The sequence below is a fragment of the Delphinus delphis genome, chromosome 5, assembly GCF_949987515.2.
Source record: "Delphinus delphis chromosome 5, mDelDel1.2, whole genome shotgun sequence".
NCBI classification, from domain to species: domain Eukaryota; kingdom Metazoa; phylum Chordata; class Mammalia; order Artiodactyla; family Delphinidae; genus Delphinus; species Delphinus delphis.
In genome coordinates, this window is record NC_082687.1 from 43,459,746 (window position 1) to 43,482,165 (window position 22,420).

General features: G+C 37.6%; 1 protein-coding gene across 2 annotated transcripts in view; it reads left to right on the forward strand.

The window, feature by feature from the left end:
* ANTXR2 (ANTXR cell adhesion molecule 2) overlaps positions 1-22,420 on the forward strand; it is a 165,678-nt gene that overhangs the window by 47,846 nt on the left and 95,412 nt on the right. For both annotated transcript variants that reach the window (XM_060012293.1, XM_060012291.1), the window contains exon 11: positions 8,384-8,462. In XM_060012293.1, the coding sequence (XP_059868276.1) occupies positions 8,384-8,462 (79 nt within the window). The remainder of the gene's footprint in view (positions 1-8,383; positions 8,463-22,420) is intronic.

Consider the following 22,420-nt stretch of genomic DNA (forward strand, 5'->3'; position numbering starts at 1 on the left):
TTCTCCAGTGTTACCTCCGGCTCCTCTTCTTGCAGTTCCTAGTCAGTTTTCACCATGGCTGGATTCCTGACCCATAAACTCACCTTCTCTAAGCCTTCGTTTTCTTGCTATGAGTTCCAAATCTCCAGACAAGATCTTTCCCTTAGCTTGAAACCAACCAAGTGTCCACTATCCAAATGTCAGCTCATTAACTTGGATTTCCCTTAGGCAAATTAAACCTGAAGTTCCCAAATTAAACTCATGTACTTCTGTTCAAACCTGTTCCTTTCATGTTTCCTGTGCAAGATTACCCACCTTCCTGTGCAAAACACAAACTTTGAAGCCATCTTTAACTACTCTTTCTTCCTCACCTCTTACATCCTATAAATGTCCAAGTCCTTTTTAATCTAACTGCTTAATACCTCTCAATTTTCATTTCAGATTACCCTCATTGACACTATTTGGTTCAGTTCTACTTTGGTCCTTATTTGAAATTCACTGAGAAATTCTTTAAAAAAAATTTTTTTTAATTGAGGTAACATTGGTTTATAACATTATATAAGTTTCATGTATACAAATATTAAGTTTTGACTTCTGTATACACTACAGTATGCTCACCACCAAAAGTCTAGTTTCCATCTGTCAGCATACAGTTAACCCCCTTTACCCATTTTGCCCTCCGGCTCTTCCCCTCTGGTAGCCATCAATTTGTTCTCTGTATCTAGGCGCTTGTTTTTGTTTTGTTTTGCTTCTTTGTTTTTATATTCCACATATGAATGAAATCGTACATATTTGTCTTTCTCCATCTGACTTATTTCACTTAGTACCCTCAAGGTCCATCCATGTTGTCACAAATGTCAAGATTCCATTTTTTTATGGTTGAGTAGTATTCCATTGTACATAGATACTACGTCTTCTTTAGCCGTTCATCCATCAGTGGGCACTTACGTTGCTGCTTCTATATCTTGGCAATTGTAAATAATGCTGCAGTGAACATCAGGGTGCATATATCTTTTTGAATTGGTGTTTTTGTATTCTTCAGATAACTACCCAGAAGTGGAATAACTGGATCATATGGTAGTTCCATTCTTAATTTTTGGGGGAACCTCCATCCTGTTTTTCATAGTAGGTGCACCAATTTCCATTCCTACCAACAGTGAAATACACTATGACATTGTTAACTGGTCCGCTACTGTAGAAATTTACTCTTCCAATCCATGCTCTACGATGCAACAAGTGATATTTGTAAAACACAATTCTGACCATATTTCTGCCTGGCTTAAAAACTCATAAGACTAATTCTAAATATCTAAATATGGCATCCTGGGTTCTTCATTATCCTTCTCCTACTCTCCTTTTCAGCCTCAAGCCATATATTCTCACTCACATTCTGTGTTGATGCTATATTGAATGGCTTTTATTCCTTGACTGTTCTGTGCCTTTCTTATCTTCCAGCTTGTCAAATAGTGCTCCATCTTCTTGGGTCCCTTTTTAATCTCTTTTCCTAACTAATTCTTGATCATCCTTTAGGATTCATCATAGAGGTGACTTCCTGCAGGAAATCTTTGTTGATGCCCCCGTGCAAGGCTCAGTCGGTTGTAACTCCCACATGATCCTCTAGTACCTTTGTGCTTACACCTATTTTAGTTAATATCACATTTTATTGTAATTGTTCATGTGGCTTCCTTTCAATTACATTGTAATGCTGTGTTTCATTTGTTATTGCAGCCCTATTACCAAGCACAGCCTAGGTTGGCCTATTGTAGGCAATTTATAAATATTGGAGTAATAGACTGAGTGATTGATTGAACTTACTGGCCAACATTCAGAAACCAATTTGGAGCACAGTTTTAAGTGTTAGGTTCAAGCACACAGCTCAGCATAGTTGCAGTGCTGGGTTTTATCAAGATAACATTTTGTAACAGGAAGGAAATAGCTTTGAGAATTTTCTTTACATGAACTTGCATGCATTATATGTTATACTAGGCATGTTTGGAACAATTTAGCTCTCTCTATTTTTATATGGAAGTAAGTAGAAGAGAAATTCTTCAAAGTAAACAAAAAAGTATTAGGCAATTATTTCTTTGCTGCAATACATTCTTCTATATTATCTGTGCTGTTTTTTAACTTGGATCTAAAATGTTTATATAAAAGTACCTTGATAACTGAACAATTTTTTAGACAAATAGTCAGATGTTACAGTAATTTATAGAGTACCCACTGTGTTCCAGGCACTGTGTTGGACATTTTATGTACATTATTTTATCGAGCTCTCCTCCCCAAAGCAACTCTGAAATAGGTACAGTTATCCCCCTTTTACACATTGAAGAATGCAAGATTGAGAGGGTAGTGACTAGGGTTCAAACCTATAACTCCTGATTCCCCAACATGTGGGCTGAATCTATAATCCCCTTTTTCAATTTTATTTTATTCTTGGGACAGATAAAGATAAACTCTTTACTCACCTCTCCTTTATGGAATTATGTGAAAACAATATGGCTTTAATACATTTTTGCCCATAATAAAGTTTCTGTAACTGAGAGTATGAGTTCTACTGTCCTAAATATACTAACCAGCAATAAAAGTTATATAGCAATCAGAATGAGAAATCCATAGATACTAGCGCAAGTTACATAAAATATGACAAAACATGATATACGTATATTGGAGTCTTGGGGCAAAGAAAGGTCAAGGTATTGAGTCTGGGTTAGAGGGTGAGATGGTTTTATCAATCTGTTTGCCAGCAGTGGAGTAGCAGAGCTTTGGACAAAAGTATCAGCTCATAGCAGTGCCAGTAGCATACCAATAATTTCAAAATTTTTTCTAAAGAAACAACAAAATTTAAAAGCAGAAATAACTTTTAGAGTGTGTTTTCATGTTTGCAACACTTCTGAAAAAATTTCCCAGCAAATATATATACACATAAAAATATACACATATGTTCACAAATAAATATCATATAGTAAATGCCATTATAACTATGAGAAATATGTGAATATAGTAAGAAATTGGAAGAGTGACACTGGAGAAATGAGATAAAGCTCTCGCCAGTGAGTGAAATTTAGGTGTAAGACCCTAAAGCACTTACTGAGGATTAAGGTGGTATGCAGTAGAAGTGAAAGCACTTTGACTACAGAGCCAGAGAAGTCCAATATTTGGGTAAGTTACCTTTTTAAGCTTCAGGTCCTTTATTTGGAAAATGGAGATAATGCTATAGCCTCCCTCAGTGGGTTGTTGTGAGAATTAAGTGAGAAGATGTGTTAATGTGTTTAGCTCATAGTAAGGAATCGGGGCTTCCCTGGTGGCACAGTGGTTGGGAATCCGCCTGCCGATGCAAGGAACACGGGTTCGTGCCCCGGTCCGGGAGGATCCCACATGCCGCGGAGCGGCTGGGCCCGTGAGCCATGGCCGCTGGGCCTGCGCGTCCGGAGCCTGTAACTCCGCTGTGGGAGAGGCCACAGCAGTGAGAGGCCCGCGTACCGCAAAAAAAAACAAAAACAAAACATAGTAAGGAATCGATAAACACTGTTATTATGAGTACTGTTGTTTCTGGTAGTGGTTTGATCGTGCTGCTACTGCTCTTAGGAAGGTGAATATTATATTGTTTCAGCTGAATCCATGTGTCAGAAGAATCATCCGGTGGCTTTCCATGTCTGTGGAGACTAACTCAGTTTGATCAGACACCAGCTACATTATACTAGACTGAGATTTTAAGAATAATGTGCAAATTGGTTTGGTTGCCTACAAGACCTCATCAGCATGCTATGGGAAACTATAGAAAAGAGTGAATTTTGTTATAAAATACATCTTCTGTTCTTATTCCATTTGGATAAGCATTAAATGTTTCCATTAATTAGAGAACTGGTTCATTTCTGGTGAGTTCTACGTGCCAGATTATAAACAACTTTGGTCAATGTCTACTGATCCCTTTAAAGTTGAATCAATAAGATTACCTGCAACAATCATACATTATTATGAATCCAGTAAACTTCCCCCACAAACCAAAACCATGCTTTCTGTGTCATATGCTTTCTGGTACATGCTTTAAAGTGGAGGAATTAGGATCTAGGAAACATTATTTTTGGATTGAACTATGCTTAATCTTCCAAAAAAACAAAGCAAAACAAGGCACTGAGTTCTGCAGAAAAAGCAAGTAGGTTTAAGTTTTCTTTCTTAAATAAGCCACTTGGCATTCTGTGTTGGAATAGTTCAGAAGTTTAGTTAATTTGATATAAGTACCCCAAGTTCTTGTTCTTTTCTGGATTTAGCTAAACTTTTTTTTTTTTAACAAAATGTTTTAAAGGGAATATTTTACAAGGAATATTTTTAATAGGAGTAATCCTGAATTTTGAAGAAGAGTTCGCTAGAAGTTTGCTAGTCCTGTCTTTCCTGGGGGTTCTAGCCCTGTAAGAATCCAAACTAAATATCACACTGAGGGAACAATACACATTAAGAACTTTCATTTCTTCAAGCCTGTGTGGTATGATGGAAAGAATTCAGAATTTGTGAGAATCCTAGCTTTATCACTTTGGGCAAGGTAATTAACATTTTGGGGCCTATGTACCCCAGCTGTAAAACTGTGAAACTACTTACTTTAAGAGTTCTTTTAAGAATTAGATGAGATAATATCCATAAAGTGTCCAGGATAGCATCTGGCCCATGGTAGGGACTGAATAATATTTCTCATCTCCTCTCCCTAGCATCATTACTGAAAATCTTAACCAGTGGCTTGAGATTGCTTCCGTTTTATCCTAACTCTCAATAGCTAATAGTATTTGGCACACAACTCAAGGCATAGAGAAGAAATCGTCTAAATTTAGAGTAATTAAGGCAAAGTTTCTGGCTTTTAATTCTTGGAATTTAGAATATTTTGTGAGCATTGGAGCATGGTGTTCTATAGAAGCTAGATTAACAAAATGCTGCCTACTGCTTCCACATTAATAAATGGATAGCTTTGTTTTGTTGGTATACTGATTATTCTGTGGTAATATACTTCATAAACTCTTTTGGAAAACAGCTATTTCCTCAATACTTTAAAAACTCCTTGTCATCTTTTTCTCTTTGATATCTTCTTAGAGCTATGAAAAAAAAATTACCTACTGATCCCAAATGATAAATTATTAGAATCTGAATCAATGAAATTGTAATTATTTTTAATTGTATTATTAGTTGAAATCATATTTTCAGAATGAGAGCTATATTTCTTAGTAATGGACAAAAATTATTCTCCTTTTGTTCTACCTTTGTCAGGATATTTTAAAATCCTGAACATTTACAACAAATGCCTACAAATATGTAAATTGTGTTCCTTTTTTTTTTTCGTTTAGTTTACTCTGTCTTTCATGATCACTTTCTCTATATTTTATCTTTCAATGGTTTGTTATTTCCATTTTTAAAAAAAATTTATTTTATTGAAGTATAGTTGATTTACAATATTGTATTAGTTTCTGGTGTATAGAAAAGTGATTCAGTTATACATATATACATTATTTTCCATATTCTTTTCCATTATGGTTTATCACAGGATATTGAATATAGTTCCCTGTGCTATACATTAAGACCTTATTGTTTATCCATTTTATATATAATAGTTTGCATCTTGTAATAACTATTTTTTTAATATCTTTATTGGAGTATAATTGCTTTACAATGTTGTGTTAGTTTCTGCTGTACAACAGAGTGAATCAGCTATATGTATACACATATCCCCATACCCCCTCCCTCTTGAGCCTCCCTCCCACCCTCCCTATCCCACCCCTTTAGGTCATCACAAAGCATTGAGATGATCTCCCTGTGCTGTGTAGCACCTTCCCACTAACCATGCATTTTACATTTGGTAGTGTATATATGTCAATGCTACTCTCTCGCTTTGTCCCAGCTTCCCCTTCCCCTCTCTGTATCCTCAACTCCTTTCTCTACATCTGTGTTTTTATTCCTGCCCTGCCACCAGGTTCATCAGTACCGTTTTTTTTAGATTCCATATATATGTGTTAGCATACTATATTTGTTTTTCTCTTTCTGACTTACTTCACTCTGTATGACAGACCCTAGGTCCATCCACCTCACTACAAATAACTCAATTTTGTTTCTTTTTATGGCTGAGTAATATTCCATTGTACATATGTGCCACATCTTCTTTCTCCATTCATCTGTTAATGGACACTTAGGTTGCTTCCATGTCCTGGCTATTGTAAATAAAGCTGCAATGAACATTGTGGTACCTGACTCTTTTTGAGTTATGGTTTTCTCAGGGTATATGCCTAGTAGTGGGATGCTGGGTCGTATGGTAGTCCTATTTTTAGTTTTTTAAGGAACCTCCATACTGTTCTCCATAGTGGCTGTATCAATTTACATTCCCACCAACAGTGCAAGAGCTTCCCTTTTCTCCATGCCTTCTCCAGCATTCATTGTTTGTAGATTTTTTGATGATGGCCATTCTGACTGGTGTGAGGTGATACCTCATTGTGGTTTTGATTTTCCTTTCTCTAATGATTAGTGATGTTGAGCATCCTTTCATATGTTTGTGGGCAATCTGTATATCTTCTTTGGAGAAATCTCTATTTAGGTCTTCTGCCCATTTTTGGATTGGGTTGTTTGTTTTTTTGGTATTGATCTGCATGAGCTGCTTGTATATTTTGGATATTCTTTGTCAGTTGCTTCATTTGCAAATATTTTCCCCCATTCTGAAAGTTGTCCTTTCATCTTGTTTATGGTTTCCTTTGCTGTGCTAAAGATTTTAAGTTTCATTATTTCCCATTTGTTTATTTTTGATTTTATTTCCATTTCTCTAAGAGGTGGATCAAAAAGGATCCTGCTTTGATTTGTCTCATAGAGTGTTCTGCCTATGTTTTCCTCTAAGAGTTTTATAGTTTCTGGCCTTACATTTAGGTCTTTAATTCCATTTTGAGCTTATTTTTGTGTATGGTGTTAGGGAGTGTTCTAATTTCATTCTTTTATATGTAGCTGTCCAGTTTTCCCAGCACCACTTATTGAAGAGGCTGTCTTTTCTCCAATGTATATTCTTGCCTCCTTTGTCAAAGATAAGGTGACCATATGTGCATGGGTTTATCTCTGGGTTTTCTATCCTGTTCCATTGATCTGTATTTCCCTTTTTGTGCCAGTACCATACTGTCTTGATTACCGTAGCTTTGTAGTATATTCTGAAGTCTGGAGCTTTGTAGTATAGTCTGAAGTCTGGGAACCTGATTCCTCCAGCTCCGTTTTTCTTTCTCAAGGTTGCTTTGGCTATTCAGGGTATCTTGTGTTTCCATACACATTGGAAAATTTTTTGCTCTAGTTCTGTGAAAAATGCCATTGGTAATTTGATAGGAATTGCACTGAATCTGTAGATTGCTTTGGGTAGTATAGTCATTTTCACAATGTTAATTCTTCTCATCCAAGAACATGGTATATCTGTCCATCTGTTTGTATCATCTTTGATTTCTTTCATCAGTGTCTTATAATTTTCTGTATACAGGTCATTTGCCTTCTTAGGTAGATTTATTCCTAGGTATTTTATCCTTTTTGTTGCAGTGGCAAATCTGTTTCCTTAATTTGTCTTTCTGATTTTTCATCATTAGTGTATAGGAATCCAAGAGATTTCTGTGCATTAACTTTGTATTCTCCTACTTTACCAAATTCATTTATTAGTTCTAGTAGCTTTCTGGTGGCCTCTTTAGGATTCTCTATGTATAGTATCATGTCATCTGCAAACAGTGACTGTTTTAATCCTTTTCCAATTTGTATTCCTTTTATTTCTTTTTCTTCTCTGATTGCCATGGCTAAAACTTCCAAAACTATGTTGAATGATACTGGTAAGAGTGGGCACCCTTGTCTTGTTCCTGATCTTAGAGGAAATGCTTTCAGTTTTTCACCATTGAGAATGATGTTGGCTGTGGGTTTGTCATATATGCCTTTTATTATGTTGAGGTAACTTCCCTCTATGACCAGTTTCTGTCTATTTCCATTTTTATATTCTTAAACAATGATCTTGTGATCATGGTAATGTCTAGAGACAGGGAAAAGCTGAGTCGGATGGAAGTATTTTCCCCATTTTAGGTTTTTGTGAACCTGAAACAATCTCAGCATTTTTCTGGATTAAGGAATTTTTTAATTTAATTCTTTTCCTAAAAATGTATTACTTTAAACTAGAACAATGACAACAACAGGAATTTCTTCATGTTTCTATTGACATTAATGCTTCTTTTAGGAACAATTAGATCACTTAAGGAATTTGTCTCTGGCTACTAGAACTAAGAAAGAAAAACGCTAAGATAACCGATCAAATGCTTTGACTTTTAAAGTAGACTCTCTGGCTAATTCTGAATTATTTAAGGGAAAAAAATTTTCCACAAAACTCCAGTTTTTAATTACTCTTAATTATTGTTTCTGCATTTTCTTTCAGAACTCTTGATGTTTCAGTGAGCTTTAATGGAGGAAATTCTGTCATCTCAGGCTCACTAATAGTCACAGCCACAGAATGTGTAAGTCACTGTTCACATAAAGTTACTTTTTTAAAAATAACTCTCTCCAGAAATAATTTATGGACCTTCAATATTGTTGCTTCCTACAGTAAAGAAAGTACAAATAGTAACACTGGAGACCATTACAAGAAAATGGTTGTATAGAAGTTATTGTAGGTTGTTTTGTTTTTTCCTTTAGTCTCCTTTAAAGGGATTTTAAAGAGTATACATTATATTTTGATATTTATAAAATTGAAGTCATATTTAAATATTAGAATAAGGTAGGAAAATGATTTCCAAATGAAACATTTTTTCTTAAAACATTAACTATGTAAAGGAAATAATGTCTTTCTGTTAATGAAGGTTGCATTATAGTATCTAAGACATTTATCATGTTTTTTAAATTATTAGTGCATCTTAATGAGTGAGCTTATTATTTTGTCCCTTTTAATGTTGGTGCTTTCTCAAGAGTAAGGAACTTGATTCTGAGAACTTTATAATATCTTGGTTTGAAACTACACTGAAACTATAATTTAGTTAATATGGTTGATTTGCATTACCTAAGATGCAATATTTGGATATATAAATTCCATTAATAAGAGAGTATTTTCCTTATAGTTAATTTTTTTGGTTTATCTTGACATTAGATTGTTGAACATGAAAACACAAAGCACTAAAAGGAACTGATCACATGGCTGATATTCTTATGAGTGCATTTTCTGTGTTAAAAATATATAAATCAATGCAAAAAAAAAAAACCTCCCCTTCAAAAGACCAAAATCCCAAACCTAAACATTTTCTCACATCTCATGATTTTTTTTAACATATTTATTGGGGTATAAAGGCTTTACAATGGTATGTTAGTTTCTGCTATATAACAAAGTGAACCAGCTATACATATACATATATCCCCATATCTCCTCCCTCTTGCATCTCCCTCCCACCCTCCATATCCCACCTCTCTAGGTGGACACAAAGTACAGAGCTGATCTCCCTGTGCTATGCAGCTGCTACCCTCTAGCTATCTATTTTACATTTGTTAGTGTATATATGACCATGCCACTCTCTCACTTCATCCCAGCTTACCCTTTCCCACCCCGTGTCCTCAAGTACATTCTCTACCTCTGAGTCTTTATTCCTGTCCTGCCCCTAGGTTTGTCAGAACTATTTTTTTTTTTTAGATCCCATATATATGTGTTAGCATACAGTACTTATTTTTCTCTTTCTGACTTACTTCACTCTGTATGACAGTCTCTAAATCCATCCACCTCACTACAAATAACTCAAATTCGTTTCTTTTTATGGGTGAGTAATATTCCATTGTATATATGTGCCATATCTTCTTTATCCATTCATCTGTCAATGGACACTTAGGTTGCTTCCATGTCCTGGCTATTATAAATAGTGCTGCAATGAACATTGTGGTACATGACTCTTTTTGAATTATGGTTTCCTCAGGATATATGCCCAGTAGTGGGATTGCTGGATCATATGGTAGTTCTATTTTTAGTTTTTTAAGGAACCTCCATATTGTTCTCCATAATGACTGTATCAATTTACATTCCCACCAACAATGCAAGCGGGTTCCCATTTCTCCACACCCTCTCCAGCATTTATTGTTTGTATAGTTTTTGATGTTGGCCATTCTGACCAGTGTGAGGTAAAACCTCATTGTAGATTTGATTTGCATTTCTCTAATGATTAGTGATGTTGAGCACCATTTCATGGGTTTGTTGACAATCTTTGGAGAAATGTTGATTTAGATCTTCCACCCATTGTTGGATTGGGTTGTTTGCTTTTTTTGATATTGAGCTGCATGAGCTGCTTGTATATTTTGGAGATTAATCCTTTGTCAGTTGCTTCATTTGCAAATATTTTCTCCCATTCTGAAGGTTGTCTTTTCGTCTTGTTTATGGTTTCCTTTGCTGTGCTAAAGATTTTAAGTTTCATTAGTTCCCATTTGTTTATTTTTGTTTTTATTTCCGTTTCTCTAGGAGGTGGGTCATAAAGGACCTTGCTGTGATTTATCTCATAGAATGTTCTGCCTAGGTTTCCCTCTAAGAGTTTTATAGTGCCTGGCCTTACATTTAGGTCTTTAATTGGTTTGGAGTTTATTTTTGTGTATGGTGTTAGAGAGTGTTCTAATTTCATTCTTTTACATGTAGCTGTCCAGTTTTCCCAGCACCACTTATTGAAGAGGCTGTCTTCTCTCCATTGTATATTCTTGTCTCCTTTGTCAAAGATAAGGTGACCATATGTGCATGGGTTTATCTCTGGGCTTTCTATCCTGTTCCATTGATCTATATTTCTGTTTTTGTGCCAGTACCGTACTGTCTTGATGATTGTAGCTTTATAGTATAGTCTGAAGTCAGGGAGCCTGAATCCTCCAGTTCCATTTTTCGTTCTCAAGAATGCTTTGGCTATTTGGGGTCTTTTATGTTTCCATACAAATTGTGAAAATTTTTATTGTAGTCCTATGAAAAACGCCAGTGGTAGTTTGATAGGGATTGCATTGAATCTGTAGATTGCTTTGGGTAGTAGAGTCATTTTCACAATGTTGATTCTTCCAATCCAAGAACATGGTATATCACTCCATCTGTTTGTATCATCTTTAATTTCTTTCATCAGTGTCTTATAGTTTTCTGCATACAGGTCGTTTGTCTTCTTAGGTAGATATATTCCTAGGTATTTTATTCTTTTTGTTGCAGTGGTAAATGGGAGTGTTTCTTTAATTTCTCTTTCAGATTTTTCATCATTAGTGTATAGGAATGCAGGAGATTTCTGTGCATCAATTTTGTATCCTGCTTCTTTACCAAATTCATTGATTAGCTCTAGTAGTTTTCTGGTAGCATCTTTAGGATTCTCTATGTATAGTGTCATGTCATCTGCAAACAATGACAGTTTTACTTCTTCTTTTATGATTTGGATTCCTTTTATTTCTTTTCTTCTCTGATTGCTGTGGCTAAAGCTTCCAAAACTATGTTGAATAATAGTTGTGAGAGTGGGCAACCTTCTCTACTTCCTGGTCTTAGTGGAAAAGGTTTCAGTTTTTAACCATTGAGAATGATGTTGTCTGTGGGCTTGTCATATATGACCTTTATTATGTTGAGGTAAGTTCCCTCTATGTCTACTTTCTGGAGGGTTTTAAATCATAAATGGATGTTGAATTTTGTTGAAAGCTTTTTGTGAATCTCTTGAGATGATCATATGTTTTTTATCCTTCAATTTGTTAATATGGTGTATCACATTGATTGATTTGCATATATTGAAGAATCCTTGCATTCCTGGGATAAACCCCACTTGATCATGGTGTATGATCCTTTTAATGTGCTGTTGGATTCTGTTTGCTAGTATTTTGTTGAGGAGTTTTGCATCTGTGTTCATCAGTGATACTGGTCTGTAGTTTTCTTTCTTTGTGTCAACTTTGGTTTTGGTATCAGGGTGATGGTGGCCTCGTAGAATGAGTTTGGGAGTGTTCTGCTGTCTGCTATATTTTGGAAGAGTTTGAGAAGGATAGGTGTTAGCTCTTCTCTAAATGTTTAATAGAATTCGCTGTGAACTCATCTGGTCCTGGGCTTTTGTTTGTTGGAAGATTTTCAATAACAGTCTCAATTTCAGTGCTTGTGATTGGTCTGTTTATATTTTCTATTTCTTCCTGGTTCAGTCTTGGAAGGTTGTGCTTTTCTAAGAATTTGTCCATTTCTTCCAGTTTGTCCATGTTATTGGCATGTAGTTGGTTGTAGTAATCTCTTATGATCCTTTGTATTTCTGCAGTATCAGTTGTTACTTCTCCTTCATTTCTAATTCTATTGATTTGAGTCTTCTCCGTTTTTTTCTTGATGAGTCTGGCTAATGGTTTATCAATTTTGTTTATCTTCTTAAAAAAACAGCTTTTAGTTTTATTGATCTTTACTATCTTTTCTGTCATTTCATTTTCATTTATTTCTGCTCTGATCTTTATGATGTCTTTCCTTCTGCTATAGTTGGGGCTTTTTTGTTCTTCTTTCTCTAATTGCTTTAGGTGTAAGGTTAGTTTGTTTATTTGAGTTGTTTCTTGAGGTAAGATTGTATTGGTATAAACTTACCCTTTAGAACTGCTTTTGCTGCATCCCATAGGTTTTGGGTCATCTTGTTTTCATTGTCTTTTGTTTCTAGGTATTTTTTGATCCCCTCTTTGACTTCTTCAGTGATCTCTTGGATATTTGGTAGTGTATTGTTTAGGCTCCATGTGTTTGTATTTTTTATAGTTTTTTACCTGTAATTGATATCTTGTCTCATAGTGTTGTGGTCGGAAAACATACTTGATATGATTTCAACTTTCTTAAATTTACAAAGGCTTGATTTGTGACCCAAGATATGATCTATACTGGAGAATATTCCATGAGCACTTGAGAAGAAAGTGTAATTTGCTATTTTCAAATGAAATGTCGTATAAATATCAATTAAATCTATCTGTTCTACTGTGTCATTTAAAGCTTGTGTTTTTGTATTAATTTTCAGTATGGATGATCTGTCCATCAGTGTAAGTGAGGTGATAAAGTCCCCCACTATTACTGTGTTACTGTTGATTTCCTCTTTTATATGTGTTAGCATTTCCCTTATGTATTGAGGTGCTCCTATGTTGGGTGCATATAGATTTATAATTGTTATATCTTCTTCTTGGATTGATCCCTTGATCATTATGTAGTGTCCTTCTTTGTCTCTTTATTTTAAAGTCTATTCTTTCTGATATGAGAATTGCTACTCCAACTTTCTTTTGATTTCGATTTGCATGGAATATCTTTTTCCATCCCCTCACTTTCAGTCTGTATGTGTCCCTAGGTCTGAAATGGGTCTCTTTTAAACAGCATATATATGGGTCTTGTTTTTGTATCCATTCAGCCAGTCTTTGTCTTTTGATTGGAGCAGTTAATCCATTTACATTTAAGGTAGTTATTGATATGTATGTTCCTATTATCATTTTCTTAACTGTTTTGGGTTTGTTTTTGCAGGTCTTTTCCTTCTCTTGTGTTTCCTGCCTAGAGAAGTTCCTTTAGCATTTGTTGTAAAGCTGGTTTGGTGGTGCTGAATTCTCTTAGCTTTTGCTTGTCTGTAAAGCTTTTAATTTCTCCATCAAATCTGAATGAGATCCTTGCTGGGTAGAGTAATCTTGATTGTAGGTTTTCCCTTTCATCACTTCAAATATGTCCTGCCACTCCCTTCTGGCTTGAAGAGTTTCTGCTGAAAGATCAGCTGTTAACATTATGGGGATTCCCTTATATGTTATTTGTTGCTTTTCCCTTGCTGCTTTTAATATTTTTTCTTTGTATTTAATGTCTAATAGTTTTATTAATACGTGTCTTGGTGTGTTTCTCCTTGGATTTATCCTGTATGGGACTCTCTGCACTTCCTGGACTTGATTGAATATTTCCTTTCCCATCTTAGGGAAGTTTTCAACTATAATCTTCAACTATTTTCTCAGTCCCTCTTTTTTCTCTTCTTCTTCTGGGACCCCTGTAATTTGAATGCTGGTGAGTTAAATGTTGTCCCAGAGGTCTCTGAGACTGTCCTCAATTCTTTTCATTCTTTTTCTTTATTTTGCTCTACTGTAATTATTTTCACTATTTTATCTTCCAGGTCACTTATCTGTTCTTCTGCCTCAGTTATTCTGCTAATGGTTCCTTCTAGAGAATTTTAAATTTCATTTTTTGTGTTGTTCATCCTTGTTTGTTTGCTCTTTAGTTCTTCTAGTTCCTTGGGAAATGTTTCTTGTATTTTCTCCATTCTATTTCCAAGATTTTGGATCATCTTTACTATCATTGCTCTGAATTCTTTTTCAGGTAGACAGCCTATTTCCTCTTCATTTGTTTGGTCTGGTGGGTTTTTACCTGCTTCTTCATTTGCTGTGTATTTATATGTCTTCTCATTTTGCTTAACTTACTGTGTTTGGGGTCTCCTTTTTGCAGGCTGCAGGTTCGTAGTTCCTGTTGTTTATGTTGTCTGCTTCCCGTGGCTATGGCTGGTTCAGTGGGTTGTGTAGGCTTCCTGGTGGAGGGGACTGGTGCCTGTGTTCTGGTGGATGAGGCTGGATCTTGTCTTTCTGGTGGGCAGGACCACGTCCAGTGGTGTGTTTTGGGGTGTCTGTGACCTTAGTATGATTTTAAGCAGCCTCTCTGCTAATGGGTGTGGTTGTGTTCCTGTCTTTCTAACTGTTTGTCATGCGGTGTCCAGCATTGTAGCTTGCTGGTTGTTGAGTGGAGCTGGGTCTTAGCATGGACATGGAGATCTCTGGGAGAGCTTTCGCTGTTTGGTATTATGTGGGGCCAGGAGGTCTCTAGTGGACCAATGTTCTGAACTTGGCTCTGTCACCTCAGAGGCTCAGGCCTGTCACCTGGCCAGAGCACCAAGATCCTGTTAGCCACACGGTTCAGAAGAAAAGGTAGAAAAACAAAGAAAGAGGGCTTCCCTGGTGGCACAGTGGTTGGGAGTCCGCCTGCCGACGCAGGGGACATGGGTTTGTGCCCCGGTCCAGGAAGATCCCACATGCCGTGGAGTGGCTGGCCCCGTGAGCCATGGCCACTGAGCCTGTGCGTCCGGAGCCTGTTTTCCGCAGCGGGAGAGGTCACAGCAGTGAGAGGCCCATGTACTGCAAAAAAAAAAAAGAAAAAAAAAGAAAAAAAAGAAAGAAAAAATATAAAATAAAGTTATTGAAATAAAAAATTATTAAAAGTAAAAATAAAAAATAATTAAAAAAAGAAAGAAGAGAGCAACTAAACGAAAAAACAATTCCACCAATGATAACAAGCACTAAAAGCTATTCTAAAAAGTAAACAAAAAAACCCCTCAAAAAACGGACAGACAGAACCCTAAGATAAATGACAAAAGCAAATCTATACAGACAAAGAAGCATACATACACATACTCACAAAAATATAAAAAGGAAAAAATATATATAGATATTTAAAAAAAGAGAGCAATAAACAAATCTTCCAGTGATAATAATGTCTAAATAAAAAACTAAGATAAAGATAACACCAGAAACAAATTAGATGCAGAAAGCAAACCCCAAGTCTACAGTTGCTCCCAAAGTCCACCTTCTCAATTTGGGATGATTCGTTGTCTATTCAGGTATTCCACAGATGCAGGCTACATCTCGTTGATTGTGGAGATTTAATCCGCTGCTCCTGAGGCTGCTGGGAGAGATTTCCCTTTCTCTTCTTTGTTCTCACAGCTCCTGGGGTTCAGCTCGGGATTTGGACCCGCCTCTGCGTGTAGGTCACCTGAGGTCATCTGTTCTTCGCTCAGACAGGACGGGGTTAAAGTAGCAACTGATTCTGGGGCTCTGGCTCACTGAGGCTGGGGAGAGGGAGGGGTTCGGTTGCAGGGCGAGCTTTCGGTGGCAGAAGCCGGCGTGACGTTGCACCAGCCTGAGGCTCGTCGTGCGTTCTCCCGGGGAAGTTGTCCCTGGATCCCGGGACCCTGGCAGTGGCGGGCTGCACAGGCTCCTGGGAGGGGAGGTGTGGATAGTGACCTGTGCTTGCACACAGGCTTCTTGGTGGCTGCAGCAGCAGTCTTAGCGTTTCATGCCCATCTCTGGCATCCACGCTGATAGCTGTGGCTCGTGCTCTTCTCTGGAGCTCGTTTAGCTGGTGCTCTGAAGCCCCTCTCCTCGCGCACCCGAAAACAATGGTCTCTTGCCTCTTAGGCAGGCCCAGATTTTTTTCTGGACTCCGTCCTGTCTAGCTGTGGTGCACTAGCCCCCTTCAGGCAGTGTTCACGCAGCCAACCCCAGTCCTCTCCCTGGGATCTGACCTCTGAAGCCGAAGCCTCAGCTCCCAGCCCCCACCCATCCCGGCGGCTGAGCAGACAAGCCTCTCGGGCTGGTGAGTGCTGGTCAGCACCTATCCTCTGTGCAGGAATCTCTCTGCTTTGCCCTCTGCACCCCTTTTGCTGCGCTCTCCTCCGTGGCTCTGAAGCTTCCCCCTTGCCACCCCCCGTCTCTGCCAGTGAAGGGGTTTCCTAGTGTGTGGAAACGTTTACTCCTTCACAGCTCCCTCCCAGAGTTACGGGTCCCGTCCCTATTTTTTTGTCTCTGTTTATTCTTTTTTCTTTTGCCCTACCCAGGTACATGGGGATTTTCATGCCTTTTGGGGAATCTGAGGTCTTCTGCCAGCATTCAGTAGGTGTTCTGTAGGAGTTGTTCCACATGTAGATGTATTTCTAATGTATTTGTGGGGAGGAAGGTGATCTCCGCGTCTTACTCTTCCGCCATCTTGAAGGCTCCACCTCCATCTCATGATTTTATGGTTTTATATTTTAATTTGAGAGACATCCTTCCTCCAGCAAACAAAACAAGGCAACTCAATATTATCCGTAGAGAGATAGTTTGTTTCTTGTTGTAAGAAAACATTGCAGGGAAAACACGCATCGATATGGACTCTTGGGTCACTATTGAATTCCCTGGATAACTCTTTAACAATGCCTGTTCTTATTTTGAAAATAGCTAGTTGTTTTTTTCCCCCTTTTTATCTTCAATTCATGTTGCAATTTGTAGGTTTTGTGGATGTTGTAATGTGTAGGTTTCCTGGTCCTTCAGGATGTGGTTGAGATTACAGACATTTGTGGTATACGGTATCTCAGTGTTTTGCTCACTGAAATAGCGTTCTTTCTCCATCCCCCTTCCTATTCTGTACCTCCAGCTGTCTTTTTTCACCTCTCTTTCACAGAAGCAGAAAACAATTCTTTGTCTGCATCCTATAACCATGCACAGTTTCTGTGTGCAGGGATGCTGAAGCTTAATGACTCATTTGGAATGTACAGGTTGTTTGCTTCCTGGAAAGAGGAAGTCTTTCTAGGTCTTGCTAGTTCTAAGGGGAGCGTAACGTGACTCGAGGTGGTTTTAAGAGTAAGGTGATTTCAGAAAAAGGAACATCAGTTGTGTCAGAGATGGAGAGAAAGTTTGGCGGCACGTTGTTATATTAAATAAGGCATCTGAATATTTTCCCTTGAGAAGAGATTTAAGCAAAGCCTTGAGGAAGGTGAGGGAGTGAGCCCTGAAGACCATGCAAGGGAAGAGTGTTCTTGCGGAGGGAGCAGCTCGAACAGAGCCTAAGATGGGAGTGTATGTGGCTGGTTTAAAGAGGAGCAAGGCAGCCAGTGTGCAGAGTGGAGGTAGCTGGGGGAGGAGGCCTGAGATGAGTAGGAGAGCGTGGAGGGAGGGGAGAGATCATGGAGAGTTTTGTAAGTCATTGTAAGATTCTGAGTGTTTTTCTAAGTGAAACAGGAGCCACTGAAGGTGACACGGTGTGACTGTGTTTTAAAAGGATCATTCTGACTGCTGTGCAAAAATAGACTTTGCAGGTAGGGGCCAAAGTGGAGACCTGGAGACCAATTCTGTGGCTAGTTCAGTAACCTAGGAGAGGGGATGGTGGCTCCACTGGGCAGATAGCAAGGGAGATGGTGGGAAGTGGTTAGATTTGAATATATTTTAAAGGTGGAGTCTACCGGATACCTAGACAGATTAGATACGGGTGTGAGAGAAAGACAATAAGGACAGTTCCAGGCTTTTTCACCTGAGCAACTAGAAAGATGAGTTGTCATCAGGTAGAGACCTTTTTTGAAAAAGATGAGGAGGTCTGTTTTGGAAATGTTGAGTGAAAGATGTCCATTTTTCATCTCAGTGGGAGTGTCAGAAAGGCTGTTGAATACACAAGTCTGAAGTTCTAGAAAGAGGTCTGGATTGGAGGTGCACATTTGGGAGCTGTTATATGGAATGAAAAAGTCAACCAAATTCCACAGGATTTTTAATGAAAAAAAAAAAGAGCTTTTAGTAGGTAGAGCAAGAAGGGAAGGAAAGCTAGAGAAATGTTTTGTATTTATGGAGGAACCGAGATAAACTGGGTCTTGAAATGAGAGCAGGTCTTGGGCAAAGAGAGAGGAGGGGGGACCATTTTACAGATAAATAGCAAACAGAAATTGAAGGGAGGAGGGACAAATTAGGGATACAGGATTAACAGATATAAACCACTGTATACTGAATAGATAAGCAACAAGTATTTACTGTATAGCACAGGGAGCTATACCCATTATCTTATAAAACCTTTAAAGGAATATAATCTGCAAAAATACTGAATCACTATAGTGTACACTTGAACAGAATATTGTAAAGCAATTATACTTTAATAAAAACTGAATTAAAAAAATTGAAAGTAGATATATTTGGTTGGGGTAAAAATAGTGGAAGGAAAGCTTGGAAAGAGAAAATTTAGATCAGATTATCCATGGCCAAAAAAAAAAAAAAAAAAAAAAAAAGAGCTTAGAGTTCATCCTACAGGTCTGTGGTTCCTAAACTTCAGTACACAGTGTTAAAATGAATGAAGGGAAGAAAATCTTCCACTTTCATGAGAGACTGAACTCAACTCTGCTGAGACAAAGGGCTAGAGTTTTATTTTTCCTTCCAGTTTTATTGAGATATAATTGACATACAGCACTGTATAAGTTTAAGGTGTACAGTATAATTATTTGACTTACATAACCACGGGATAATTCTTTTTTTCTAATTGGATTTAGCCATTATATTGATTTAAATGCAAATATGTCTGGTGTGTGGTAGTAATATCACCGTTTTATAGAAGTAGAAAGTGAGAATGGAGCTGATGAGAAAGTACCTGCAGATGTGTGCATTACACCTCTATTCAGAATAGAAGAAGACAGTGGATAATATTATGATAAATACCGCCCTTGTATTTATGTGATACCTAGCCTTTCAGGCATATTTGGATGTGATAATTAGGAGAGATGAAGTTAGTAATCTTATTCATTCTTGGATGATACTTTTGGCTCTTCACAGGCATTTGAAAAGCCAAACAAAATGAAACACCATTATTTAGCAATTGATTAATCCTTGTGGAAATCTCACAAATAAGGAACCTCCTCTGTTCTCCAAGAGCATCCGGGCTCGTTCTTACTAAGGCACTTATGTCACTGGGTTGTCATTTCCTGTTTACTTCTCGGCCTCTCTCTGCAGTCTGTGCCTTGCTCATCGCCTCCCTCTCAGTGCCTGGTCCTTACACGAGGCAGGTGCTCCAAAATTATTTGTTAAAGGAATGAATGACAGTACCGGCATATTCAGTTTAAAAGTAGGGAAACTAAGGTTTGGACTTAAAAGATTTAAGACTAACTAGAATCTGAGGAGGGTTTAGACTTAGGCCGTCCATTCTTTTCGTCTGTCTCAGAAGATCTAAATGTGTCTCCGCTTTAAAACATTCAGTGAAAGATGTCTTTTTTCCCCCCTTGGAGCCACTGCTCTTCTGATTCTTTTAGAATAATAATACTAAGAACAAATTTTATAAGCACTAATTAAGTGCCAGACACTGTGCTAAGCCCTACACATGTGCTCAGCACTTCATGATTTCATTTAATTCTCACCACTCAAGAGGAGGCTATTACTATTACCTGAATTTTACAGATGAGAAAATTGAGGAACAGAGAGCCACCTCCAATCTTTAGTGCACATTGATGCAAACACATTAGAAGATGCTTCTGCTAGTAGGTGGATCCAACCCTCAGCATGCTACACAGCTTGATGAGCAGAATATTGGCTGATTTCAGCTTTTGCTGCCCCCGAGAAAGGGGAGACTTGGAGCCTGGAGGCCCTGGGGTTAAATTGCTTGCTCAGTTTCATAGTCGAGTAAATGCTAGAATTGGGAATTGAACCCAAGTTTGTCTTCCCCTGGCCTGAATACTTGCACAATCTTCCATTCGTTACCAGGTCCTAATTTGATTTATATAAGACAGAGGTTGGCAATTTTTTTCTGTAAAGGGTCAGATAGTAATTATTTTAGGCTTTAGGGGTTATACAGTTACACTACTCAACTCTGCCATTGTAACCCAAAGGCGGCCATAGACATATAAACAAACGGGCATGGCTGTGTTCAACATACAATATACACTAGAATTTGAATTTCATGTGTTGATAATATATTTTTCTTTAAATTTTTTTCAGCTATGTAACAATGTAAAAAATTTGTTTTAGCTTGCCAGGCATCTTATGAAACAGATGATCTGATCTGGCCTTTCGGCCATAGTTTGCTAGTTCCTGTTATGGAATATTTCAAAAGAATCTAGTAAATGAAATCATCATCTATTTTATGACTATTTTTTCTTCCCCTAGCTCTAAATTCATGGAAGCAAAATTGTGGAGGTTTAGTTCCCCATTTCTGTGTCTGTTTTATTCTAATGTGGTTGCTGTGATTAATTATTTTCTAGATAGATTGCAACAGGCTATTCACACACGTTTGAAATTTTTGAGTGATTCCTCTTTTCCCATAGTTGTTTTGCAAGTACAGTAGTGACTCTGATTTGTTTCCATACATCTGTTATTCTGTTAGCTAGAATTTCAGTTCTATTTGGCGGAGTGAAGTTTTTCGTTGTACATTATAACTTCCTTTTAATGAAGAAAAGGAAATTAGATGCAGATGAAGTTCAAAGACTGAATGTGTCCAGGATGACTAGAAAATATATTCCTTTTACCCTAAAATCAAGCTCAAGGTTCTGGTATGTCCCCAACTTAACACTTAAAAGAGTTTTGGCTTCAAAGCCTTGGCCAACATCTGGGTACTAAATCTCCAACTGGACTCCTCAGCTAACTGTCTTTGTAGACATCTGAAAATGCTACTTGTTCAGAACTATAGCTAGGAAGAATTGATCCAACAAATGGCTGATTGGAAGGTCATCTAACAAATGGATATTAACCCAACAATTGGCCAATTCTCTCTGTTATAAAGAGGATTACTGCTTTCCAGAAATTTGTGTTTCATTGTTTTCTTCAGCTGCTTCAGGTGCTACCAAGCCCTCTCAAATTCTATTTTTCAGACAAAGTTGTCTTTTCTTGTTCTTGCAATGAGCCACTCATTCGACCTCCTCTCCCTTCCTGGGCTTTCTTATACTTTCTCAGGAGGTCCTTTCAGAACCCCAGACCAGGCTAGTTCCTGCTTTGCCCTGTTTCTGTTGTACTCTCCTTCCATACTTCTCACATTTATGATTGTGTGTTCAAGGGTTGTCCCACCAACTAACCTGTGGGCTTCATGAAGACTTGTGCAACATTATAGCTTTGGCAGCTTTTTAACTGCCTAGTGTTTAAAGAGCAGCACACCTAAACAGAGGTGAGAGGCTTTTAGTTTCCACCTATGATACATAACTCTGCGTAACCAGATCTAGTTTCATCTGACTCTGCAGCATAGTATCTGCTCATAGGACTGAAATCTGTGTGTTTGACCTTTTCTTAATTTGTTTATAAAGTTATGTGAGCAATGAAATTATTTCCCTTTCATGGCTGAAGTCTTTCATGCTCTGATAACGGCTCTGGCAAATCAAAACAAAGGAACTGGGAAAGCCTAGATTTGTATACAGTGAACTGAGCTAATGTCTGGGACCGGGGCATCCAGGGCTGTGTTTATGGCAATTTCGGGTTGCATTAAATTCTTTGCTTACTGTGACCTGTTTTCCATCATGCTTCTCTTAAATGTGATAAAGATTAAGTCTGTAGGTCTTCAGAAAGTGTGTATTTTCATAGTCAGTTTTCTTGTAGACTAATTTTCAGAATCAGTTGAGATAATAATATTATTATACTAAATGTATGTTTGCATCTGGATGTGCATAATGTTTTGTCAGTGTTCCTAACTGGGGCATTTTTGAAAGAAAATCCAAGAATTTTGACTGCCTATCATGGCCAGCCCATCTACTTTATATTCTGTCAGTATGATTTTCCGAATTTCCTGCTCATGACACATTTGTAAAAAGAAAAAACTAACCACTAAACTTTTAGCATATTCACACCCTCCAGTTTCACGTCCTTATTTCTGAACATAGGATTTGAATTCTAAGAAAAGGGAAAAACAAATGTTCATACAACCCTTTTGGAAGTGGTGTGCACAGCCACATGGTGAGCATTTCCATGGATGTCATGGCTCAATCCTCATGTGGGAAAGGTCTGGTGGGGA